Genomic DNA, 26,905 nt, shown 5'->3' with positions numbered 1-26,905 from the left:
TTCATAATATATTTCATCTTTATTATTTCACTCAACTGAATATATTTACACATACCTTCCAGAATTTATTAAGGGTTATACAGAGTACAAAAGTATTAATGATGACAGTCCATGCTCTTATAAATGGGTTAATCTTGAGATAACCTGATATTTTGAAATTTTAAAAAAGCAAATGACATAGATCATGTCCTCAAAACATATATAAAGTGGTTAGTATTGAAAACATCTGACCTTACACCTAACTGGGAGATTGCATCACCCACACTAGGTAGCTCTCAACATAATCTGCCTCGCCGTGAGTAGGAACCAAGAAGCATCCTTAAGTATGGAGACATCCATGCCAATGACGAGGGGCAGAAAGGCAGAAAGACACTGGAATGTCAGTGCTGCACTGGCCCCAAACTGCTTGCTCCTGGATCTCTTGACATAAGACACACAATAAACCCTTAGTGTGTTTAAGCCATTATTATTTAAGTTCCTAAACCTTGGGGAGAGGCTTCCCAGTTGGCTCAGTGGTAAAGAATCCATCTGCCAATGCAGGAGACACAGGAGACTTGGGTTCATTCTCTGGGTTGGGAAGATCCCTTGCAGGAAGAAATGGCAACCCACTCCAGTATTCTTGCTTGGATAAATCCCATGGACAGAAGAGCCTGTCCACAGTGGGCTACAGTCTGTGGGGTCATAAAGAGTTGGACATGACTGAGCATGAATGCACAAGCCTCAGGGAATGGGATGGGGGTGGAGAGAAAGGGAGATGAAGAGAGAAAGAAATGCAAAGGAGTTTTCAGTAACTTTTTCTGAAAATTCTAGAGGAAATCTAGAATTTTACGTAGAATTTTAAATTTTGCAAGATCACCTAATTAGCAATTTTACCATGCTTCTAATTTTTGTTCTAGTGTGTGTCACCATGAATGATTAGCAATAAAATCTTTTGATATTTCACAGATTCATGTCTCATTTCCTCGGGGAGAGCAAAGGAGGGTAGACTGGGTCCCACTTTCCACTCCAGCTTGGAACAAGGAAAGGAGTAAGGAGTAGCCACAGGAGGAAAAGGAGGTCCTCAGAGTGCCCCTGGGAGGAGCTGGGGGCACCTGGCAAGCAGTGTTCAGCAGCAGAGAGGCTCACAGGAGTCCAGCATCTCCGTTCTGCCATGCCCAGGAGCTGGCAGGACACTGTCTTACTCTCATGTGGCTGAATCCCCTGGTTCTCATGCGACTATCTGTATTCTGAACCCAGGCTCACCCTGGCCTTAGTCCCAGCGTCTGTCCTGACTCCAGTCTACCTGCACAGGTCAAGTGATTCTTGTGACTTGACTCTGATCCTTAATATCAGCCTAATATCTGAAGCCTTTCCCCAGATTTCCCTACCTTATTTCTTCTTTCTCCTTTAGTATCCCCTACTACGTGCCCCATCTGACTATTTATTTACCTACAAAGAGCTGAAGCAGCACAAGCTGAGATGCACTCACCTCTCAAAGTCGTGGTCCCTCGTCCCATCCCCCTGCCATGCCTCCCCCATGCTTGTAGCCTGAGGGTACCTTCAACTTAAAGAGACCCCAGGCATTTCATTTTCCTAGAACCTTTCCTTTAAATTGCTTAGTAATTTGAAGGGCTTTTCCTGAATATTTTTTATTATTTTGCCTACAACCGATGTACAAGGATGTTTATGCTGTCCACCACACTTTATCACTTCACTGGCCATTGTCAAAAGCTCTTCTGCCTGGTCTTCCCTGGCTTGGCCAGTTTCTTGGTTATTAAAAGCACAATATCTCCTCTTACATTTTTCAATTATGTTCTTAAGATACTTGTTATCTATGTTATTGACATAATCGTCAAGGTTCCCAGTCTCTAGGTCTTCCTTCCTGGTGAACAGCACAATCATGTATTTCATAGCTTCTGCTCCAAAGATGTCCTCCAGGTCTGCCATTGCCTTTTTGTCCCCTGGAGTGATCCGTCCCAGCTGTAGCACCATAACCAGAACTGTACTCCCTTCTTTATAGTAGGACGTACAGTCATTGACTGCCTTCTTGAGCTGGGATGGGTCCCCTTCAGCTCTGGACTCCTGACAGAGTGACGGGGTGTCCACAACCACAACATCCTGCCCATTCCACATCCTCCTGCCGACCTGGCAGCTCGTGGTGACCGGCTGTGCTTTCAGCTGAGAGTGGAACTCCAGCTTCCCGAGGATGGTGTTCCCACTGGCACTCTTCCCAGCCCCACTCTTCCCCACGAGGATAATGTGCAGGGACTCTGTTGAAAAGAAAACAAGAGACATTATCCTATAAATGAGATGAGAGATGCACAGAGCTCTTCCAATACGTATTATTGGGGTTTTCCTTATGACTTTGCACTTGTACTGTGATCTCACTCTTCCATTCAGGCCTCATAGTTCTCTCGATTGTGAATTTTTACCAAGTTACTAATATCCACCTCAAAACAAAGAGAGAAAGAAGCCTATCTCATGCTCTTCTTTTCAGGAAAAATTATTGAATTATTTATCCTGAACCCACAATCTCATCGTTATACTTACAGGATTAAAAGAATGTATATCTAAGTCCCTCTCTCACGCCCTGGGAGAGTGTGGTTAGCACCCACCTCTGCGGTCTGGTCTCACGTCCCCATTCCACACCTAGAGGCGTGAGCCCTTCATCTCCATCAAGACCACGCCCCTTGGTCGCCTCACAAGTAGATGCTCAGTTCTACATCCTTCCTTCAAGTTGCCAGTGTACCCTCTGGAGCTTTCTGCTCAGTCATCTACACTCTATCCACTTTCCAAAGCTTGTTTCAAGTCAGGCTTCCTCCACGCAGCCCCTCTGACTTTCCCACGTGCCTATGCTTTTAGGATCTCCACTAAGAATGTGAAAGGGCACACCGAACAGATATGCTCCTTTTGGTCTGATGTTCTTTCCAAGTGAGGATCTTTGAAGCAGAAGAGAATGGGATGAGTAGAGCTAGGCTGGAAGAATCTCAGCTCAGGTCAATAGAACTTGTAGCGCTGAGCAGATGGGGACTCCTGCTTAAGCTGTGGGTAGGGTAGTGTGGCTGGATCAATCAAACCCTTGTGGGGCCATGTGGGGGTGACCCTCGGGAGCACTGAGGCTCCTTGTCCTTGTCCAGTTAAAATGGCCCCCCTTCTCCAGCAGAGGAAAGAATAAGGAGCCAAGAGACAGTCCTGGGCCGTTGGTTTCACTCTTCTCTTCTTCCTCCCCTCTGCCTCTAGCTCTCCCCCTCCTTGACTTCTTTATCCACTCTCTTGGTTCTTTACTGTCTCATCACCAGCACTACGTGCTAAGCCCTGGGCAACAGATACACTGCAGGGAAGACAAGAGACTGGAAAAGGTCAACTTTTTCCCTCAAGATGCTCACCGTCCAGTTGAAGAGACGGGAGAAGAGTCAGGAGAGAATGAGAGACCAAGTCAGGACCTCCAGTGGCTCAGATTGTAAAGAATCTACCTGCAGTGCAGGAGACCCTGGTTTGATCCCTGGGTCGGGAAGGTCCCCTGGAGAAGGGAATGGCAACCCACTCCAGTATTCTTGCCTGGAGAATCCCATGGACTGAGGAGCCTGTGGGCTACAGTCCATGGAGCCGCAGAGTCAGACACGACTGAGTGACTAACACTTACTTACTTTCTTACAGGACAGTGCATGGAAAGGCACATAAATTTAGTAAATTGTGGGCTTCCCTAGAAGCTCAGTGGTAAAGAATCTGCCTGCCAAAGCAGGAGACATGGGTTCGATTCCTGATCTGGGAAGATCCCACATGCCACAACTACTGAGCTTGTGCTCTAGAGCCCAGGAGCTGAAACTACTGTGCCCACCACAACAAGAGAGTAGCCCCTGATCTCGTTGGGGCTACTCCCTGCAACTAGAGAAAAGCCCTGGCAGCAACAAAGACCCAGCACAGCCAAAAATAAATAGTTTAGAAAATAATTTAGTAAAATTTGAGAAAGAAAGGACAAAGAGAGAAGAGTTGGTCAATAGACGATACCTGTCATTTTGATCTCCTTTCTGCTCTTCATAAAATAAAGTTCTTAAAAAAAATAAATAAAAGAAAGTTCTTGGACATTTAGGTCTACTTTTTAAGTATGAATAAAAGGTTTTCTAGACCTCGCTTACCTTTCTTTCTGAAAGTGCAAGGCCTGTCCCCATTCTGCTGCACCAGGCTCACAATTTTCTGCAGGACCTCATCCACCTGGCATTGCTCCTCTTCCTCTGTAGCTCTGTAGTTGAAGACACTGTATCGGTTTTTACATCTGTTGATGAGCTCATTGAGCCTTTTACCATGGGGTCGCAAAGAGTCGGACACGACTGAGTGACTGAACTGAACTGAACTGAAGAACGTTACTAGGTCTTGATTCCCTAGATCTTCTTTCCTGGTGAGGAGAACGATCATGTACTCAATGAATTTGTCCCCAAAAATGCATTGGATGGTGCTCAGCACCGTGTCATCTTTCTCATTGAAGGAGCCCAGGGGGGTCACCAGCAGGAAAGTATGAGGACCCGGGTAGGTGTTGTTCACAAGGTCTTGTTCAATGTCCTTTGAAGATGAGAAGTCTGGAGTATCAATGATCAAAACTTGCCTGTCTCGCCAGATTCTGCTCTCAGACATGCACTTCCGGGTTACTGGTTCTTCACTGTAGCGAGTCTCAAAGACCCGCTTCCCCAGAAGGCTGTTTCCAACTGCGCTTTTCCCCACACCACGCTTCCCCACCAGCAGGACCTTCAGGGCCAGCGGCCCGGGGCTCAGCTCCCATCCTGTCTTCTGCTGATGCTGCCCCCCTGACCCTGGGACAAAAGGACAGATTCAGAGTCAATTCTCACAGTAGAATACAGAGATGTGGATCGCTTTTAGGATATTTCATAAGTCTCTTTTGAGTTTTTGAATATCTCTTGTTGCCAGTTTTTGTAGAGAACGGCTGTGATGCCCTGAACCAGGAGACCTCTAGTCCCAGCCAAAAGCTACCCATCAAAGTGAAAGCCATGAAAAGGGCCATGACCAACTTAAGAGAGGTATAAAGGGCTTGAGATTTCCCAGGAACATGAAAACATTAAACATGGCCTTCACTGGTCTAGAGCCTCGGAATTCCTCTTATTTTGCTACCAAAGTTAACTACTGGGGCATGAAGTTCATGGGCTAAGGCAGAACCATGGAGAGCAAGTTTAAAATGCATCTTAGAGGGAAGGAACAAGATGGCAGAGGAATAGGACGGCGAGACCACTCTCTCCCCCACAAATTCATCAAAAGAACATTTGAACGCGGAGTAAAGTCCACAAAACAACCTCTGAATGCTGGCAGAGGACATCAGGCACCCAGAAAAGCAGCCCATTGTCTTCGAAAGGAGGTAGGAAAAAACATAAAAGATAAAAAGCGAGACAAAAGAAGTAAGGACGGAGCTCCGTCCCAGGAAGGGAGGCTTTAAAAAGAGAGAACTTTCCAAACACCAGGAAACACTCTCACTGGCGAATCTGTGGCGAGCCTTGGAAGCTCAGAGGGCCACATAACCCTCTTTTTTTTTTTTTAAGATTTTTTAAAAACCCACAGATTACCCGCCAAACGGTAACTCCCAGCGGAGAAGCAGCGCAGACGCCTGCATACGCCATTAGCAAGCGGGGGCTGGGCAGGGTGGAGCCGGCTGAACTGCTAAGAGAGAGGACTGGGCTTGAATGCCGCGAGAACAATTTGAGAGAACTGGGGAGACCAAAGCAGACTGTGGGATAGCTTCCCCACGAAAAGGCGGAAAGCTCTAACCTATGACTCGGCCAGCCCCGCTCACAGAATAAAGGACTGAGCAGAGTGAGCTGGCTGCGGCTGGCCCATCCCCCATCCCCCGCCGAGACAGGCAGGGAGCGCAGCCAGAGCCGGAGCGGGCAACCGCGGCCCCAGAAAGGCATCTGATACAAACTGCAGACAGGCTTGTTGCTATTCAGGACTTCTTGGGCTCGGGCCGGTAGATATCCCCCTGAGAAGGTGCGCCGGTTGTACACCCAGAAAACTGAGTGGTGGGGACTGGGGAGGCGATAAGTTGCAGAGACCGCGCTCACCAAACACCTGGTCCCCTGAGCTTCTCGGACCGGGGAAGGCACAAAACGCAGGCCCAACCAAGTCTGCGCCTTTGTGGAGTACCTGAGAACCTGAACTTGAGCCGCTCAGACCTGGGAAGTGCATACAACCCGGCGCCGGCCTCAGACAGTTCCCGTCAGAGCAACCTAGAGCCTGTGCAGTATAGACTGGGACAGCACACGTGCCATGAGCGCGGGCAAACCCAGTGTGGCCGAGACGCTGCGAGCACTCCCCACAGACGCCAGAGATATTCGACTGCAGCGTTCCTCCCTTCCCAGAACAGGACTGAACAACTGAGCCTTAAACAGTGTCCACCCACCCCCTAGTATCAGGGCGGAAATTAGACACTGAAGAGACCAGCAAACAGAAGCTAAAACAGAGGGAACCACCTTGGAAATGACAGATAGAGACGTCTAGAGGATACTCCAAGAATAAGACCAAAAACCAGAGGCAAGAGGCTTAAGCCCGAATCCTGAGAACACCAGAGAACTCCTGACTCCAGGGAACATTAATCGATAGGAGCTCATCAAACGTCTCCATACCTACACTAAAACCAAGCACCACCCAAGGGTCAACAAGTTCCAGAGCAAGACATACCACGCAAATTCTCCAGTAACACAGGAAACTAGCCCTGAGCTTCAATATACAGGCTGCCCAAAGTCACTCCAAAACCACTGACACCTCATAACTCATTACTGGACACTTCATTGCACTCCAGAGAGAACAAATCCAGCTGCACCCACCAGAACACCGACACAAGCTTCCATAACCAGGAAACTTTGACAAATCACCTGTCCAACCCCACACACAGCGAGGAAACTACATAATAAAGAGATCTCCACAAACGGCCAGAAGAGGGAAAGGCCACCCCAAGCAAAGCATTATAAGCAAGATGAAGAGGCAGAGAAATACCCAGCAAGTAAAGGAACAAGATAAATGCCCACCAACACAAACAAAAGAGGAAGATATAGGGAATCTACCTGATAAAGAATTTCGAATTTTGGTGGTGAAAATGATTCAAAATCTTGAAAGCAAAATGGAGTTACAGATAAATAACTTGGAGAAAAGGATTGAGAAGATGGAAGAAAGGTTTAAGAAGGACTTAGAGGAAATAAAAAAGAGTCAATATACAATGAATAATGCAATAGATGAGATCAGAAACACTCTGGAGGGAACAAACAGTAGAATAACAGAGGCAGAAGACAGGATAAGAGAGCTAGAAGATAGAATTGTAGAAATAAATGAAACAGAGAGGAAAAAAGAAAAACAAATTAAAAGAAATGAGAACAATATTAGAGACCTCTGGGACAATGTTAAACGCTCCAACATTCGAATCGTAGGAGTCCCAGAAGAAGACAAAAAGAAAGACCATGAAAGAATACTTGAGGAGATAATAGTTGAAAACTTCCCTAAAATAGGGAAAGAAATAATCACCCAAGTCCAAGAAACCCAGAGAGTCCCCAATAGGATAAACCCAAGGCGAAATACTCCAAGACACATATTAATCAAATTAACAAAGATCAAACACAAAGAACAAATATTAAAAGCAGCAAGGGAAAAACAGCAAATAACACACAAGGGGATTCCCATAAGGATAACAGCCAATCTTTCAACAGAAACTCTTCAGGCCAGGAGGGAATGGCAAGACATACTTAAAGTGATGAAAGAAAATAACCTACAGCCCAGACTACTGTACCCAGCAAGGATCTCATTCAAATATGAAGGAGAAATCAAAAGCTTTACAGACAAGCAAAAGCTGAGAGAATTCAGCATCACCAAACCAGCTCTCCAACAAATGCTAAAGGATCTTTTCTAGACAGGAAACACAGAAAGGGTGTATAAACTCGAACCCAAGGCAATAAAGAAAATGGCTACGGGATCATACTTATCAATAACTACCTTAAACGTAAATGGGTTGAATGCCCCAACCAAAAGACAAAGGCTGGCTGAATGGATACAAAAACAAGACCCCCATATATGTTGTCTGCAAGAGACCCACCTCAAAACGAGGGACACATACAGACTGAAAGTGAAGGGCTGGAAAAAGATATTCCATGCAAATAGAGACCAAAAGAAAGCAGGAGTAGCAATACTCATATCAGATAAAATAGACTTTAAAACAAAGGCTGTGAAAAGAGACAAAGAAGGAAACTACATAATGATCAAAGGATCAATCCAAGATGAAGTTATAACAATTATAAATATTTATGCACCCAACATAGGAGCACCGCAATATGTAAGACAATTACTAACAAGTATGAAAGGGGAAATTAACAATAATGCAATAATAGTGGGAGATTTTAATACCCCACTCACACCTATGGATAGATCAACTAAACAGAAAATTAACAAGGAAACACAAACTTTAAATGATACAATAGACCAGTTAGACCTAATAGATCTCTATAGGACATTTCACCCCAAAACAATGAATTTCACCTTTTTCTCAAGTGCACAAGGAACCTTTTCCAGGATAGATCACATCCTGGGCCATAAATCTAGCCTTGGTAAATTCAAAAAAGTTGAAATCATTCCATGCATCTTTTCTGACCACAATGCAATAAGATTAGATCTCAATTACGGGAGAAAAACTATTAAAAATGCCAACATATGGAGGCTGAAGAACACGCTGCTGAATAATGAACAAATCATAGAAGAAATCAAAAGAGAAATCAAGATATGCATAGAAATGAATGAAAATGAAAACACAACAACCCAAAACCTCTGGGACACTGTAAAAGCAGTATTAAGGGGGAAGTTCATAGCAATACAGGCACACATCAAGAAACAAGAAAAAAGTCAACTAAATAACCTAACTCTACATCTAAAGAAACTAGAAAAGGAAGAAATGAAGAACCCCAGGGTCAGTAGAAGGAAAGAAATTGTAAAAATTAGGGCAGAGATAAATGCAAAAGAAACAAAAGAGACCATAGCAAAAATCAACAAAGCCAAAAGCTGGTTCTTTGAGAAGGTAAATAAAATTGACAAACCACTAGCCAAACTCATCAAGAAACAAAGGGAGAAGAACCAAATCAATAAAATTAGAAATGAAAATGGAGAGATCACAACTGACAACACAGAAATACAAAGGATTATTAGAGAATACTATCAGCAATTATATGGCAATAAAATGAATAACTTGGAAGAAATGGACAAATTCCTAGAAAAGTACAACTTTCCAAAACTGAACCAGGAAGAAACAGAAAATCTGAACAGACCCATCACAAGCACGGAACTAGAGGCTGTAATCAAGAATCTTCCAGCAAACAAAAGCCCAGGTCCAGACGGCTTCACAGCCGAATTCTACCAAAAATTTAGAGAAGAGCTAACACCTATTCTACTCAAACTCTTCCAGAAAATTGCTGAGGAAGGGAAACTTCCAAACTCATTCTATGAGGTCACCATCACCCTAATCCCAAAACCTGGTAAAGACCCCACAAAAAAAGAAAACTACAGGCCAATATCACTGATGAACATAGATGCAAAAATCCTTAACAAAATTCTAGCAATCAGAATCCAACAACATATTAAGAAGATCATACATCATGACCAAGTGGGCTTTATCCCAGGAATGCAAGGATTCTTCAATATCCGCAAATCAATCAACGTAATACACCACATTAACAAACTGAAAAATAAAAATCATATGATTATCTCAATAGATGCAGAGAAAGCCTTCGACAAAATTCAAACCCCTTTATGATAAAAACCCTCCAGAAAGTGGGAATAGAAGGGACATACCTCAACATAATAAAAGCTATATATGACAAACCCACAGCAGACATTATCCTCAATGGTGAAAAACTGAAAGCATTTCCCCTAAAGTCAGGAACAAGACAAGGGTGCCCACTCTCACCACTACTATTCAACATAGTTCTGGAAGTTTTGGCCACAGCAATCAGAGCAGAAAAAGACATAAAAGGAATCCAAATTGGAAAAGAAGAAGTAAAACTTTCACTGTTCGCTGATGACATGATCCTCTACACAGAAAACCCTAGAGACTCTACCAGAAAAATACCAGAGCTAATCAATGATTACAGTAATGTTGCAGGATATAAAATCAACACACAGAAATCCCTTGCATTCCTATACACTAATAATGAGAAAATAGAAAGAGAAATTAAGGAAACTATTCCATTCACTGTTGCAACGAAAAGAATTAAATACTTAGGAATATATCTATCTAAGGAAACAAAAGACTTGTACATAGAAAACTATAAAACACTACTGAAAGCAATCAAAGAGGACACTAATAGATGGAGAAATATACCATGTTCATGGATTGGAAGAATAAATATTGTAAAAATGAGTATACTACCCAAAGTAATTTATACATTCAATGCAATCCCTATCAAGCTACCAACGATATTTTTCACAGAACTAGAACAAATAATCTCACAATTTATATGGACCTACAAAAAACCTCGAATAGCCAAAGCAATCTTGAGGAAGAAAAATGGAACTGGGGGAATTAACCTGCCAGACTTCAGGCTCTACTACAAAGCCACAATCATCAAGACAGTATGGTACTGGCATAAAGACAGAAATATAGATCAATGGAACAAAATAGAAAGCCCAGAGATAAATCCACGCACCTATGAACACCTCATCTTTGACAAAGGAGGCAAGAATATAAAATGGAGAAAAGACAGTCTCTTTAACAAGTGGTGCTGGGAAAACTGGTCAGCCACCTGTAAAAGAATGAAACTAGAACACTTCCTAACACCATACACAAAAATAAATTCAAAATGGATTAGAGACCTAAATGTAAGACCAGAAACTATAAAACTCCTAGAGAAGAACGTAGGCAAAACACTCTCAGACATAAATCACAGCAGGATCCTCCATGACCCACCTCCCAGAATATTGGAAATAAAAGCAAAAATAAACAAATGGGACCTAATTAAAATCAAAAGCTTCTGCACAGCAAAGGAAACTATAAGCAAGGTGAAAAGACAGCCTTCAGAATGGGAGAAAATAATAGCAAATGAAGCAACGGATAAAGGATTAATCTCCAAAATATACAAGCAGCTCCTGCAGCTCAATTCCAGAAAAATAAATGACCCAATCAAAAACTGGGCCAGAGAACTAAACAGACATTTCTCCAAAGAAGACATAAAGATGGCTAACAAACATATGAAAAAATGCTCAACATCCCTCATAATCAGAGAGATGCAAATCAAAACCACAGTGAGATACCATTTCACACCAGTCAGAATGGCTGCTATCCAAAAGTCTACATGCAATAAATGCTGGAGAGGATGTGGAGAGAAAGGAACCCTCTTACACTGTTGGTGGGAATGCAAACTAGTACAGCCACTATGGAGAACAGTGTGGAGATTCCTCAAAAAACTGGAAATAGAACTGCCATATGATCCAGCAATCGCACTCCTGGGCATACACACAGAGGAAACCAGAATTGAAAGAGACACATGTACTCCAATGTTCATTGCAGCACTGTTTATAATAGCCAGGACATGGAAGCAACCTAGATGTCCATCTGCAGACGAATGGATAAGAAAGCTTTGGTACATATACACAATGGAGTATTATTCAGCCATTAAAAAGAATACATTTGAATCAGTTCTAATGAGGTGGATGAAACTGGAGCCTATTATACGGAGTGAAGTAAGCCAGAAAGAAAAACACCAATACAGTATACTAACGCATATATATGGAATTTAGAAAGATGCAAATGATAACCCTGTATACGAGACAGCAAAAGAGACACAGATGTATAGAACAGTCTTTGGGACTCTATGGGAGAGGGTGAGGGTGGGATGATTTGGGAGAATGGCATTGAAACACGTATGTTGTCATATGTGAAACAAATCACTAGTTCAGGGTCAATGCATGTTATAGGATGCTCGGGGCTGGCATGCGGGGATGACCCAGAGGGAGGATAAAGGGAGGAGGGAGGTGGGAGGAGGGTTCAGGAGGGGGAACTTATGTAAACCCGGGGCGAATTCATGTCAATGTATGGCAAAACCAACCAATAAAAAAAATTGTAATATAAAGTAGAAATATATATAAGTTTGCTATGTAAAAAATAAATAAATAAATAAAATGCATCTTAGTGGTATATTCGTAAAATAGAACACAACTCAGGAATTTAACAAAAAGTGATGGACTGATATGCAGCCTAGATGGGTCTCCAAAACACACTAAGTGAAGACAGACAAACACAGAGCCACATGCCATGTGATGTCATGATCTGAAGTTCGAGAACACACAAAATGAACTCGTATCTATGGAAGTCTGGGGAGAGGTTCCTTTCAAGGAGGGAGAGTAAGCACTCCTAAGGTGATGGAAATGCCCCGTAGTTTTAGCTAGACAGTGGTCATACATGTGTTGCTGTTGTATAGTTGCTCAGTCGTGTCTGACTCTTGTGCGACCCCATGGACTGTAGCCCACCAGGTTCCTCCGTCCATGGGATTTCCCAGACAAGAATACTAGAGTGGGTTGTCATTCCCTTTTCCAGGGAATCTTCCTGACCCAGGGATTGAACCTGGGTCTCCTGCATTGCAGGCAATAGAAAGTCTTCTCCGACCCCATCATTTCTAACGTGTTTCTTGGTCCCCATCATGTGTGATACTCCCTTACTGTCTCAAATCATTCAACCCAGTTTTGTTCAGTAATAGAAATATTTCTAGGGGTCTTGGCTGAAGGCCATTGACAGAATTTTAACTCCCTACCACTGTCTAAGTTCACGTATTTCTGGCTAATTTCACTCATCTGTACAATGAGAATAATGAAAATAGCACCTTCGTTATAGGATTGTTATGAGGACTATATCATTGGGTTATTGTGAGAATTATACATTATATGCTATGAAGATTAAATAATTTATGGACTTTATATATATGTATATATATATATATATATATATATATATATATATAGGGTTGGCCCAAAAGTTCATTCAGATTTTTCCATAGGATGTGATGGAAAAAATTTGAACAAACTTTTGGGCCAACCCAGTATATTTCCCAGCACATAATATCAGGATTCCCTGGTGACTCAAGACAGTAAAGAGTCTGCCCGCAATGTGGGAGACCTAAGTTTGATTCCTGGGTTGGGAAGATCCCCAGAAGAAGGAAGTGGCAACGCACTCCAGTGTTCTTGCCTGGAGAATCCCATGGACAGAGGAGCCTGGAGGCTACAGCCCAAGGGGTCGCAAACAGCTGGACACGACTGGGTGACTTCACTTTCATTTTCAGTGTTGGTCCTGCATTGCAGGCAGATTCTTTACTAGACTCTGAGCCACCAGGGAAGCCCTCAGCTGAAATAATTATCATTATTAAAATTGTAAATTTAATTATTATTTTGAGAAGTCCTATAAGAACACAGATCTCATCTATCTTAGTATGAAATATTCAGTTCTTGCACAGAACCAGCCCAGAAATAACCCAGGAATCCGTCAACAACAACAATAAAAATGACTGAATTAGTTGTGTATGCCCATACCATGAACCAGTTACATCCACTGAACAAAACGAGGCAGATCTGTGCATACTGACTCATGCACTGTGCACGATACACCATTAAAGGAAATCACCACATGGATACTGAGCTCCATCACTGAATTCTGCAGATGTTATTCTGTTTAGTGCTATCCATGGAGTTATTTTGGGCTTCCTAGGTGGCACAGCTTTCTTTAGAAAGCTTTCTTTAAAGAAAGCTGAGCACCAAAGAATTGATGCGTGTGAACTGTGGTGTTTGAGAAGACTCTTGAGAGTCCCTTGGACTGCAAGAAGATCCAACCAGTCAATCCCAAAAGAAATCAGTCCTGAATATTCACTGGAAGGACTGATGCTGAAGCTGAAACTCCAATACTTTGGCCACCTGATGCAAAGAACTGACTCATTGGAAAAGACCCTGATGCTGGGAAAGATTGGAGGTGGGAGGAGAAAGGGATGACAGAGGATGAGATGGATGGATGGCATTACTGACTCGATGGACATGAATTTGAGCAAACTTCAGGAGTTGTTCAGCTTCCTTCATAGCTCAGTTGGTAAATCATCTGCCTGTGATGCAGGAGACCCTGGTTTGATTCCCAGGTCGGGTCAGGAAGATCCCCAGGAGAAGGAAATGGCAACCCACTCCAGTATTCTTGCCTGGAGAATCCAATGGAGAGAGGAGCCTGGCAGGCTACAGTCCATGGGGTCAGAAGAGTCGGACATGACTGAGCAACTAAACCACCACCACCACCAGCAGCAGTTGGCAATGGACAGGGAAGCCTGGCATGCTACAGTCCATGCAGTCGAAAAGAGTTGGATACAACTGAGCAACTGAACTGAACTGAACTGAATTGAGGTGGCCCAGTGGTAAAGAATGTGCCTGCCAGTGAAGGAGATGCAGGAGGCTAGGGTTTGATCCTTGAGTCAGGAAGATTCCTGCAGGAGGGCATGGCAACCTGCTCCAGTATTCTTGCCTGGAGAATCCCATGGACAGAGGAGCCTGGTAGGCTACAGTCCATGGGGTCATAAAGAGTCAGGCACCACTGAGCAGGCATACATTTGGAGTTATTTCTGCTTCCCAGCAGGAGTCCAACATTGGGATCCCAGGCTGGAAGAAGAGGCTGAGTCAGGAAAGAAGCTGCAAGAGGCAAGCCCAGCTCTGAAACATTTGCAAGAAGGCTGGGGGCACCTGTGCCATGTCCAGAAGCTCTGCTGGTGCTGCACCTAGTCACAAATGTTTGAGATTCCCTCGGGGACAAATTGTGGGCCCCAGCCTGAGCTAGGGTTCCAGGATGCATTATTTTTTTCCAGCTTTTAAAATATATATATATATTTATTTTTAATTGGAGGATAATTGCTTTACAATATTGTGTTGATTTCCGCCATAAATCAACATGAATCCACCATAGATGTATATATATGGCATCCCACCCCTCTAGATTGCCACAGAGCTCCAGTTTGAATTCCCTGAGTCATACAGCAAATTCCCACTGGCTATCTTTTTTACATAGGGTAATGTGTATGTTTCCATGCTGCTCTCTCCATTCGTCCCACCCTTTCCTCCCCACCCCCACCATGTTCACAAGTCTGTTCCCTGTGTCTGCGTCTCCATTGCTGCCCTGCAAGTAGGTTCATCAGTACCATCTTTCTAGATTCCGTTTATATGCATTAATAAACAATCATTGTTTTTCTCTTTCTGACTTACTTCACTTTGTATTCTAGGATCATCTACCTGTATTCTAGGTTCATCCACCTCATTAAAACTGATTCAAATGTGTTCCTTTCCATAGCTGAGTAATATTCCATTGGGTATATGTACCACAGCTTCTTTATCCATTCATCTGTTGGACATCTAGATTGCTTCCATGTCCTAGCTATTGTAAACAGTGCTACAACTCAATACCAGAAAAACAAATGACCCAATCAAAAGGTGGACAGAAGACCTAACTGACATTTCTCCAAAGAAGACATACAGATAGCTAATAGACACATGAAAAGATGCTCAACATCGCTCATTATTACAGGATGAGTTTTTGTTCGAACTTATCTAGATAATTTTCCACTTTATTTTGATGCATGATGCATTCAAAAGAATACAGATATGAGCTTAACAGTTTTTAAGGATTATCTTACCATGTGGATGGTCCTTCCTCTGAGATGTGTCTTCATTCAGACTATGCTGAGATGTGTCTTCATTCATAGAATCCTAGAAAGAAAATGAAAAGGGGAAATAAGGCACACAGATCTAAAATCTCAGTTTTTCACAAAGTAAAGGAATGGAGACACAAGTATATAATTCAGAGAAATTTGATGATTAGGATGTGATCAAATCACAGTCATGGTCATGGTCCCTGCTGGCCTGTGCAGTTTCGTCCATAATCAAACTGATCTTGGGACCCCACTGCTGCTACTGCTGCAGTAGGCTTCCCAGAAGTAAGGTTGGGTTTCTCTTTGTTTTTCTGACTTACTTCACTCTGTATCTAGGTTCATCTACCTGTATTCTAGGTTCATCCACCTCATTAAAACTGACTCAAATGTGTTCCTTTCTATGGCTGAATAATATTCCATTATATATATATAACACAGCTTCTTTATCCATTCATCTTTTGATGGACATCTAGATTGCTTCCATGTCTAGGTGGGGTTGTGGGGCTCAGTAGAGCCCCACAAATGCCATCTCACCCAGGAATTGTTCCTAAAACACTTTCTAACTTTACTTTCCCACAGTCCCCACTATAAGCCATCAGGGAAGCCTATACCATTACTCCACTAGTAATAGTAATTATTTCCAAAGTCTCCCAGGGTCCTTGCTATTCCTGGAGAAAATCCAGAAGCTTAAGGAGAGCTTCTGGACTCCCTGGAAGAAGAAACTAGTCAAGTGAGGCCTGTGCAGTGCCTTTGAAGGACAGGGAAGGGAGGAAATTGGAAATCAAGCTTCCCATGTTATCTCCAAGGTCTTCTTCCTTCACTGCACCCCCAGGAGAGAGATGATGCTTCTAACGTGAGATCCAGCACAATTTGGATCCTTCCCCATCCAGACAGGCAACTGGAGACAATGAAGGATGGACAGCCAAACACATAATTAACATCCCCTTCACCTGCCTGGAGAAGCCTCACTCCCCACAGTTAAACTGGCATGAAATCGTGGGACTTCCCTAGTGGTCCAATGGTTAAGAATCTGCCTGAAAATGCAAAGGACATGGGCTTAATCCCTGGTTCAGGAAGATTCCATATGCTGCGGGGCAACTAAGCCCAGGTGCCACAATTACTGAGCCTGTACTCGAGTCCGAGTCCCAAAGCTACTGAAGCCCAGATACTCTAGAGCCCGAGATCCACAAAAAGAAAAGCCACTGAAATGAGACACCTGTGCACTGCAACTAAAGTAGCCCCCACTTTAAAAAATAAAATAAAAAATAAGAAAGTAGCCCCCACTTTAAAAAATAAAATAAAAAATAAGAAAGTAGCCCCCACTTTAAAAAATAAAATAAAAAATAAGAAAGTAGCCCCCACTTTAAAAAATAAAATAAAAAATAAGAAAGTAGCCCCCACTTTAAAAAATAAAATAATAAAGTAGCCCCCACTTGTTCCAACTAGAAAAAGCCCATGGGCAACCATGAAGACCCAGCCAAAAATAAAAACAAATAAATAAAATGGTTCTTAAATTGGCATGAAATCAGAAGTCTTAAAATCAACTAAAAAAAATAAAATCAACTAAAAGAGCACTCCACCTATTTGTGTGAAATGGATGGGCACAGGGAGGGTAAGGCACAAGAATGAATGAGAGGAAAAAAAAGCAACTGTAAAATAGTACAGGCAGGAAGACTCTGGAGAGTCCCTTGGACTGCAAGGAGATCCAACCAGTCCATCCTAAAGGAGACCAGTCCTGAATATTCATGGGAAGGAATGATGCTGAAGCTGAAGCTCCAATACTTTGGCCACCTAATGTGAAGAACTGACTCATTTGAAAAGACCCTGATGCTGGGACAGATTGGAGGTGGGAGGAGAAGGGGATGACAGAGGATGAGATGGATGGATGGCATGACCGACTTGATGGACATGAGTTTGAGTAAACTCCGGGAGTTGGTGATGGACAGGGAGGCCTGGTGTGCTGTGATTCATGGGGTCACAAAGAGTTAGACACGACTGAGCGACTGAACTGAACAGGCAAGAGAAGAGTCTGGCCTGGATCAGATGGTAGTCATGGTGACAGAGAGAAGCAGGTGGCTTCCAGGAGCCTCAGTCGCACAAGACGATGACACCTGGAAGCCAGCTGCCAGCTGGCAGTGTTATCAAAGCTGCCATCTGAGCTTAGGTTTGAAAAGCATGGTGAGTAGGACAGTCATTGAGAAGAGAACTGAAGTCATACAGATTTCAGAGGGAAAACAAAAGTCTGGACGTGTTACTTTTGAGATCCGTCAAGAGAGCAACGTCAAACAGCGATTGATGGATAAAGGAATCACAACTCAGAGGAAGGACCTGGGCTGAAGGGATTAATTTGAAAACTATTAGCCGTTGCTGAAGCCCAAAGCCGTAAAAATGCGGAATCACTTGAGGGAGAAAAAAGTGTCAAGAATGGAGGAAGGGCTTGAACCAAGCCCTGAAGACGTCAGCTGCTAGAGGTCGCAGTGGTGGACTCAGCAACCTCTGCAGTAGCAAGAGAGAAGAAAAAAACAAGGAGAGCATGGTTTTACTGATGCCAAGGGAAGAGAGGGGCTAATGAGTCATTTGTGTGCCCAGCACTGTGAAGGATAAAGTCAGAGAAGGACTTAAATGCACTTATTGATTTGCCAGTAAAGTAGCCTCATCTTTCCAGCTTATGGAGAAATGTCCCCTTGTTACTGTCGTTTAGTCCTCAGTTGTGCCCGACATCTTTGCGACCCCATGGACTGTAGCCTGCCAGGCTCCTCTGTCCACGGGATTTCCCAGGCAAGAATACTGGAGTGGGTTGCCATGTCCTTAAAAAAACAAAAAAATCCTATGCAACATTTCACTTATTTGTGCCTTTATCCCACCAGCTCTAACAACAGAGATCCTTGGAGACCTTAAGAATTCTCACCTGGAATCTACTGTCTTCAACCCTTAAGTTCACCGCATATGGTCCTTCGGTTTCCACCAAATTCTCGACCTTGCTGAGGAGCTCCTTCACCTGGGCGTCCTGCTCATCCTTACTTGCCTTGTTGTTGAAAGCGCAATGTCGACCACCAAAGCACTGAACCAAGTCCCGAACAGATGCGTTGCTTTTAACGTACTCCTCCAGGGAGGCATCCTCCAAATCGTCCTTTCGAGTGAAGACGATAATGGTGTGCCTCTTGGCTTCCGCTTCAAACACTTTCTGGATGTGCTCAGCTGTTTGTCTGTCCTCCACCGTACAGTTGCCAAGGGGAATTACCAGAATCAGGGCATGGAGGCTGGGAGCCGAGAGCTCCAAGCAGTGCTTAATATTGTGTCGCTTGTTATCAGCACAAGCGATGTCATCTATTGAGGAGAAAAGGTCGGGGGTGTCAATGACCACAACCTCCCTCCCCTGCGTGACCCCACTCTCTCTCTGGCATCTTCTGGTCACCGACTGCGCACTGAACCTGGACTCGAACACGGCTTTGCCCAGAATGCTGTTTCCTGTGGCACTTTTACCTGAGCCACGCTTCCCTAACAGAAGAAGCCTCACTTCCATTGTGGAGGAGCACCGCTCTGACTTGCTCTCCTGACTTGGGCTTCCAGTAGTTCTGTTGGGACAAAAAGCAACATATCAGTAATCAAAACTCAGCTGGTAAAGAATCTGCCTGCAATGCAGGAGACCTGGGTTCGATCCCTGGGTTGGGAAGTTCCCCTGGAGAAGGGAAAGGCTGCCCACTCCAGTATTCTTGGGCTTCCCTGGTGGCTCAGCTGGTAAAGAATCTGCCGGCAATGTGGGAGACCTGGGTTCGATCCCTGGGTTGGGAAGATCCCCTGGAGAAGGGAAAGGCTACTGGTAAATCCAGTATTCTGGCCTGGAGAATTCCATGGACTACAGTCCATGGGGTTGCAAAGAGTCGGACACGACTGAGCGACTTTCAATAATCAACTCACAGAGTGAACAGAGGAACAGCATGAAAGTACCTTCTCTTCTCGACTTTTCTCTGAGGATTTGGACAACTGAAGTCCTAGACTCAGACTAGACGGGGACAAGGAATCCCGTTTACCAGATTCTTCTCTGCGCTCTTGTCTCTAAAACAGACCCATATTCTTGCTAGCTAGACCTCAATTCAGAGCTGGGTATTTCACCACCCTCCAGTTTCCTTCTGTCTGAAAATCAGATTGAGAGGAGCGGGGTTTATGAAGTTAGAAGTGTTTTGTTGTAAAATTTGGGAAAACCTCAAAAATGATGAAGGAGAAAATAAAATTCATCTGTACTCCCAACACCAAAACAAACAAACAAAAAAAAAAAGCAAAAACAAAATAAATTTTAAAATAAACCCATATTGGTAAAAATATCAAAATATTGTTGATTGCCTAAACAAACACAGACCCCTTCTCTATACACATCACCAACTCTACATGCTGGAGGAAATCTACACACTCACTGAGATACACAGGATAAAGCTCTCCTTTTTTAAAAAAGGGGGGACACAGATGGTCATGGGCTAATTAATCCCTGGAATTTGTGACCAAGTGCATTACTTTACCTGGTACAGGGCTTAGCCAGTGTAACTAAGGCCCTTCTGATGGAGAGATATCCTTGGGTCACCATGGTGGTGGTAGTTTAGTCGCTAGGTTGTGTCCAACTCTTGGCAAACCCATGGACTGTAGCCTGACAGACTCCTCTGTCCATGGGTTTCTCCAGGCAAGAATATTGGAGTGGGTTGCCATTTCCTTCTCCAGGGGATCTTCCCAACCCAGGAACTGAACCTGGGTCTCCTGCATTACAGGCATATTATTTACTGACTTAGCTATGAGGGTCACCAAGGTGGGCCCAATATAACCACGTTATGAGAGGTACCAGAGTGAGAAAAGATGGGAGAACAGAAGCAGAAATCAGAGACAGAGAGGCTCAAAAATGCTACACTGTTGACTTTAAAGATGGAGGAAGAGGTCATGAGCCAAGCTAGAAAAAGCAAGAAAACAGATTCTCAGGATCACAGCCCTGCCCAGCACCTTGATTTTAGGACCTGCGACCTCCAGAGCTGTCAAATAATAAATCTTTGGGTTTTGAGCAATGAAGTTTGTGTCAGTTTGTAACAGCAACAGTAGAAAACTAATACATTCTCTCTCCCAACTTCCCTTCCAGCTAAGGGTGTCCATGGGACCCCCTTCTCCCTGGTAAGAGCTCAGGGAATACTTGCTTGGGCCTTCTGGAAATGCTATTGTTTTCCTGATGGTAGGAGCAGACTCAAGTCGAGAGCTCCTGTTGTCACCCCTTGCCCCTTCTTCTTGCATGAAATTTTAATGTGATTGCAGGAATCACAGCCAATATTGTGGGCAATGAGGCAACAAATAAGAGGGACGAGAAGTCAACGTTCATCACCAAGCTAAAGGCAGCAGGGCAGAAAGATAAAGAGGGTCCCTGATGATGTCACTGAACTGCCGGACCACCCTTGAGACCCCTTGGTTAAATAAACAATTAATAGTCTTACAGGTTAAGCTGCTGCTACTCAAAATGGGATTCACAGACTAGCGATACTGCCAACAGCTGGGTTTCTGTTAGAAACGCAGAGTCTGGGCCCCACCCCGGCCCCCTTCATCAGCACCTGTAGTTTCACAGATTCCGGGTGATGCCCGTGAACCCTCACATTTGAGAAGCCCGAGTGGGAGTCACCTTTAGTTCCTAACTGATTCAGAATGCACAGAAAGAGCCAAGCTTCCTCGTTCATTTCTCCAGTAGCCCATCCTTCCCAGATGATTCTGTCAGGTACCAGGGACCCCTATTGTCCAAGTGTGCCCCAAGGTTCTCTGTTGTGTCCCCTGGATTTGGTCTATTTGTGAAACAGAAAGCCTTAATCACCAAAATCAATATGACTTCATTAGTATAATTTTAAAATAAGTCCTACTTTTCTGATTGAGCAAGTCCCAACCCCTTGCACGTGTTCAAAATTTTCTTGCTACTCTCAGCTTTTTTATCTTCTCTAGAACTTTTCAATCAGTTGTCACTTTCCTGATGAAATGCTGAACATTATTGCATTGAATTCACAGCTTTGGTTGAGATGAACTGACATCTCAATGCTGCTGCTTTTTGTTGATCAGTTTTAAATATATTCTAATTTCAACTGTGATTTCTTTCCAACCCATAAATTTTTTAAAGTGATTATTAAAAAATATATTGGGAGACTATCTTTTCATTTGTTTTTGAATGTTATTGATCTATGGTCAGAGAACAACATCTGTATGAAATAGCTGTCATTGGTAGAGGCTTACTTTTTGGCCGAATACAATTTTTGTAAATGTCTCCTGTGGGCTTGGAAGGAATGTGTGGCCTATAATCATAGGTGCCTTTCGCAATCAGGGACCCCACCTCATGTCTGCTCCCTTAGTTCCAGTCCCCTAGTATGCACCCCCATCTCCTGTCTGCCTGGAAACCCTCCATTTTACACCACTTAGCATGTCACCTCCGTGTCAAGCCCCTCCTGGTTTTTCCAGACTGAACTGGGCTTCCCCAGTAACTTAACTTCCTGCTTCTACCCTTCTCCTAGAATCTGTTATCCTTCTACAGTCAGAGTGTTCCGACTAAGAGACAGACGGTATCACTCATCAGCCCTAAGTCCCCCAGCGGCCTTCCACTCATTCAAACAAAAGGCAAAGCCTTCACAGTGGCATCACCAACTCAATGGACATGAGTTTGAGCAAGTTCCGGGAGCTGGTGATGGACAGGGAGGCCTGGCGTGCTATAGTCCGTGGGGTCACAAAGAGTCGGACACAACTGAGCGACTGAACTGAACAAGACCCTGCCTGATCTGGCCTCATCGACCCCCTGTTTTCACCTCACTTTGTCTGCCTCCCTGATAGTCCTCAAATATGTGACCTTGGGGTTTCAGGCTGGTGGCTCACCTGAGCTAGAACATTCTCCCCCCAGACTTATGGCAGGCAGGTTCACTTCCTTTAGGTCTCCACCAGACTGTCTCTGTGGTTCAAGAGGCCTTCTTCAGTCATCCTATACTTAAAAGCCGCTCCTGCTGCTGCTAAGTCACTTCAGTCATGTCCGACTCTGTGCAACCCCACAGATGGCAGCCCACCAGGCTCCCCCATCCTTGGGATTCTCCAGGCAAGAACACTGGAGCGGGTTGCCATTTCCTTCTCCAATGCATGAAAGTTAAAAGCGAAAGTGAAGTCTCTCAGTCGTGTCCGACTCTTAGCAGCCCCATGGACTGCAGCCTACCAGGCTCGTCCGTCCATGGGATTTTCCAGGCAAGAGTACTGGAGTGGGGTGCCATTGCCTTCTCCTATTTAAAAGCTACTCTCCCCATTCCCCACAAACACACCCCATCCCCCTGCCCTGCTTTTTCTCCACAGCACCCACTTTCAATGAAAGGTGCATTCACTTGCTTATCGCTTTCTTGTTTTGTCTCCCCATTACTAGAAGGAACTTGTTCGGTTTCATTCACTAGCATATCTGCAATGTCAAGAAGGCATTCGATAAATACTCGCTATGACTGAGCAGATGGTTACTGACCTGAAGGACAAAGAATCACAGCTGAAGAAAGTGAAGGAGAAAAGTCCTTATTCTTTGTAGCTATTTGAGAGTTCCCGCCTCTTATGAGAAGAGTATTGGTAGACTGTGAGGAAGGAATCAGAGAAGGTAGCAAAGGAAGCAAAGGGCAGGACATACACCTGCCCTCAAGAAGCTTCACCTTAGAGGAAACATAGGGCTAAGCTGAGGAGAAGCTCATCAGGGCCATGGATGGAGGCCTGGGCTCCTCCCTACAGGCATCTGCTGGATCTCCACATGATGCAAGAGGCATAGCCCATCTCAGCTCAAAACACGCCAACTCCAAGATTACAGCAAGGAGAGAAGCCCAGTCACTCTTGGGACTCTTCCAAGAGCCTCTTCTGACCCAGACACACCCCTGTGTAAAGACACCCTCACCCTCCTTCCCCATATCCTGACTCTCCTTATTACCATCATAAAACACTGTTTCTATCTAGAGTTATTTATTGTCTTTACTTTTTTCATTTTCTCTTTGCTGCCCTTAGCATGAAACTCTCTAAGCACAGAGACCATGCCTGTCTTGTTCTACGTCCCTGAGTCCTAATATTACATCTGGCATATAGTATATGCTCAATGAATGGTGTTAAATAAATGGTGAGAGTGACAGATGTGAGGAAAGGAAGAAAAATTGTTTTTAGAAGTGGAGAGGGAGACTGAAGTGATGTTCCTTTGAATAATAAATAATAAAAGAGTAATAATTTGAATAACTTTGAATAATAAAAGAGACGTGACTTTACGTTGTTTCCTGATCAAGTGAAGAAGTGGTATATTTTTGTACATTAAATTTTTTAAAAGATTAGTGAGTAAATAAGCTTAAGGAAGCAGAGACCTGCAGCAGGCCAAAGAAAAAATGAATTTATTTCCGAAGTACTCATCATTGTTTCATATGGTTCGTCATCATGATGAAATGGATGCGTGTTTATTAGACTCCTTCCAGCCAATGACGCCATATTGAATCAGAACTAACTCTCTCTGCCTCTGTGTGTGTGTGTCTATATATATACATACAATTGCCCAACCTGTACCATTTTCTCCCAAGGGTACAGAAAATCCTTTTAAGGACAAAAGGGAACCAACCCACCCCCACTCTCTCCTTGATAACTCACATTTTCCTCATCATCTCCCAGACCATTCTGGAGACCCCAACAGAGCAACAGAGAGAAAAAGACACACAGACAGACTTTCTCCAGAACTCTTGCTGGCATTCTGAGGCAGCCTCCTATATTCTTCTCAGGATATAGCCCAAAGGGGAACATGGCTTCAGGCATTCAAACAAAGCTTCCGATGATGCAGGAATTCCTCCCACATCAAGGGCAGACCACGTGCACTGAAAAGGTGGTCAGAGAAGCTTCTGGAGCTTTTCTTGGAGAGATTTCAGTCCTAGCCCAGCAGGAGGAAGGAAAAGAGTTCACAGGTGACAGCCTAGGAGGCTTAAATTTAGACAAAATCTGAAAGTATGTTGGCTTTCTGACCAAACACTGACCACTTTCAATGCACAGTTAATGGAATCTGAATTGTGCAAGGGCTGGGAAATATCTTTTGAACTTTTTTTTTTTTTGAGCTTTTGAACTGTGGTGTTGGAGAAGACTCTTGAGAATCCCTTGGACTGCAAGGAGATCCAACCAGCCCATCCTAAAGGAAATCAGTCCTGAATGCTCACCGGAAGGACTGATGCTGAAGCTGAAGCTCCAATACTTTGGCCCCCTGATTCAAAGAACTGACTCACTGGAAAAGACCCTGATGCCGGGAAAGATTGAGGGCGAGGGGAGAAGGGGACGACAGAGGATGAGATGGTTGGATGGCATCACCAACTTAAGGGACGTGAGTTTGAGTAGACTCTGGGAGTTGGTGATGGACAGGGAGGCCTGGAGTGCTGCAGTCCATGGGGTCACAAAGAGTCGGACACGACTGAGCGACTGAACTGAACTGAACTGGGAAATAACAGGAAAGTGAATTTGGAAAATCTGTGTCCAAATGGCCAGCTTCCCTGCCCTCTGCTTCTCAAGGAGGCAGGCGTCTATCGCTGAATTCCCGAGGGCGGGGGTGGTACTGTGTCACAGTCGTGAAATTAGGGGATTCGAAGAGCGGATCGCGCCCCTTGTTTTTCTTCCAAGCCTTCACCTCTAGGTGGGAGAGCAGCCCCTCCCAGACCTGCCCCTTCCTAGGAAAACTGCCCACGGGCATGACTCCCGGGACGGCGGGAACCTCTGGGTGCCCCCGCAAACCCCGGCCCCGCAGGCTGGAGCGGGAGGGACATCCCAGAGCCCCTGCGAGCAAGCCCTCCAGCTGGCCGTGCCCCGCCCTGGGGGTCGGCCGCCTTCCCCTGCCCCATCCCGGCCCCCGCCCCGTGCCCAGGCACCCCGCCGCGCACGCACCTCGGTCCGGTCCCCCGGCCTCCCGCAGCCTCGGCGCCTCCGGGTCCCGCCGGCCGCTGGGCCGGGTGACGAGGCCGCTCGGTCCGCCCAGGGGATGGAGGAGCCGCGCGGCGAGAGCCGGGCAGAGTCAGGAGCACTTCGGAGGAGGAAGAGGTTTCTAGAAATAGGTCTGGGAGGGCGGTGGGAGGGGAAGTAAGCTACGCCGGATCAGCTGGGTGAGAACGTCAGGGTCAGGGCGGTCGGAGGCCCGGAGGGACCGCGCCCACCCAGCTCGGCGCGCCCACAGGCGGGGGCCCCCGCGGGGCCGAGGAGCGGAGCCCCCGCCGAGCTTCCGAAGGGGCCTTCGGAGGAGAGGGCTGGCTGTGCCCAGGGCCCAGGGCGGGGTGCCCCTGGGGGCAGCGGGCCAGCGGTGGGGAGGGCCCGCAGGCCCCCGCCCCCAGCCTTCCTCTGGACGCGGGCGGAAACCCGCAAACACAGCTTGCCTTCTTCTCCCACCGCGTCCCCGCCCTGCGTCGGCCCTCTAACAGCGGCTCTCCTGCCTTCCGAGGTGGGGGCCCTCCTTGAATCCCATCCCCGGAGAAACTGGGGCCTGGGACCGCGCTGCTTCCCCGAGGAAGTCAAGTTCTCTGCCCGGAGCTAGTCAAACATTTGAAATGCTAGACCTCCGATGCTTTTCTAGAGTTCATAAAACGAAACCCTTTTTCCTGAGCCATACGTGTTCCAAGTTTCTTACTAGAGGAGGAGGTCGAACGCAGAGGAAGACCTTATTTTATTTTATTGTAGTTAAAACAGAAAAAACCTCACTGTAACACTGAATCCACCATCTTGGCCATTTTGAAGTGTACAGCTCAGCAGCATCACTGGTCTTCTCCACGTTGTGTAGGGTTCCAGAACTTTTTCATCCGAAAGCCTGAAGCCCCAGGCCCATTCTGTGAGTGCCCCTCCTCCAGCCCCTGGGTACCACCTTCGACTTTCTGTGTCTATGATTTTGACAGCTTTGGATACTTCCTGTGACTGGAATCGGCGGTGTTTGTCCTCTGTGACTGACTTTTCCCACTTAGCTTAACGTCCTTCCAGTGAGAGGACTTTCATTCAGAGGCCCTAGAGCTCGCATTGTTAAGCCAGGCTGCAGTCCTTGAAATGTCTGAGGTGGGTTGAGCCTCCAGGGACCCCGTGAAAGGAGAAGCAGTGGGGGCTGCACCGGGTTTGAGGGGCTGCTCTGTCCCCTTGGGGTTCCCCACCCTTCTGGGCTGGTCTTCAAGTTCAGTCTGCCACCAAGAGGGACACACCTTGGAAGGGAAACAGACAAAGGCTCGCCCATCCCCTATCCTACT

General features: G+C 45.2%; 1 protein-coding gene across 4 annotated transcripts; it reads right to left on the bottom strand.

Moving 5' to 3' along the window:
* Window positions 1-25,905, bottom strand: GIMAP8 (GTPase, IMAP family member 8). Of its 4 annotated transcripts, none has more exons than XM_055421510.2 (6): window positions 25,572-25,905; window positions 18,577-19,243; window positions 15,654-15,726; window positions 4,580-4,784; window positions 4,116-4,372; window positions 1-2,249 (listed from the first exon to the last, which is right to left on the bottom strand). In XM_055421510.2, the coding sequence occupies exons 2-6, from the start codon at window positions 19,189-19,191 to the stop codon at window positions 1,573-1,575; spliced, it is 1,827 nt and encodes a 608-aa protein (XP_055277485.2). In that variant the 5' UTR covers window positions 19,192-19,243; window positions 25,572-25,905; the 3' UTR covers window positions 1-1,572. The 4 variants fall into 4 exon arrangements, with proteins under 4 accessions (XP_055277485.2, XP_055277486.2, XP_055277484.2 ...); XM_055421511.2 differs by having other exon boundaries at window positions 4,116-4,219; XM_055421509.2 differs by having other exon boundaries at window positions 4,116-4,784; window positions 25,572-25,899.
* Window positions 25,906-26,905: the final 1,000 nt, after the last annotated feature.

The sequence above is a fragment of the Moschus berezovskii genome, chromosome 3, assembly GCF_049115385.1.
Source record: "Moschus berezovskii isolate FMDL1 chromosome 3, NW_MosBer_1.0, whole genome shotgun sequence".
Lineage (NCBI taxonomy): Eukaryota > Metazoa > Chordata > Mammalia > Artiodactyla > Moschidae > Moschus > Moschus berezovskii.
Note: the sequence above shows the minus strand (reverse complement) of the source record. Positions and strands in the feature narration are given on the sequence as shown.

What these genes read in the sequence shown, in the direction of transcription:
- GIMAP8 (XM_055421509.2), bottom strand. Translation starts at nt 19,191, where the DNA reads ATGGAAGTGAGGCTTCTTCTGTTAGGGAAGCGTGGCTCAGGTAAAAGT. An exon ending in TTGAAGACAGTAGATTCCAG is followed by an intron (nt 15,727 to 18,576) that starts GTGAGAATTCTT and finishes TTTTCTTTCTAG; the next exon opens with GATTCTATGAATGAAGACAC. An exon ending in GAGGAAGGACCATCCACATG is followed by an intron (nt 4,785 to 15,653) that starts GTAAGATAATCC and finishes CTTTTGTCCCAG; the next exon opens with GGTCAGGGGGGCAGCATCAG.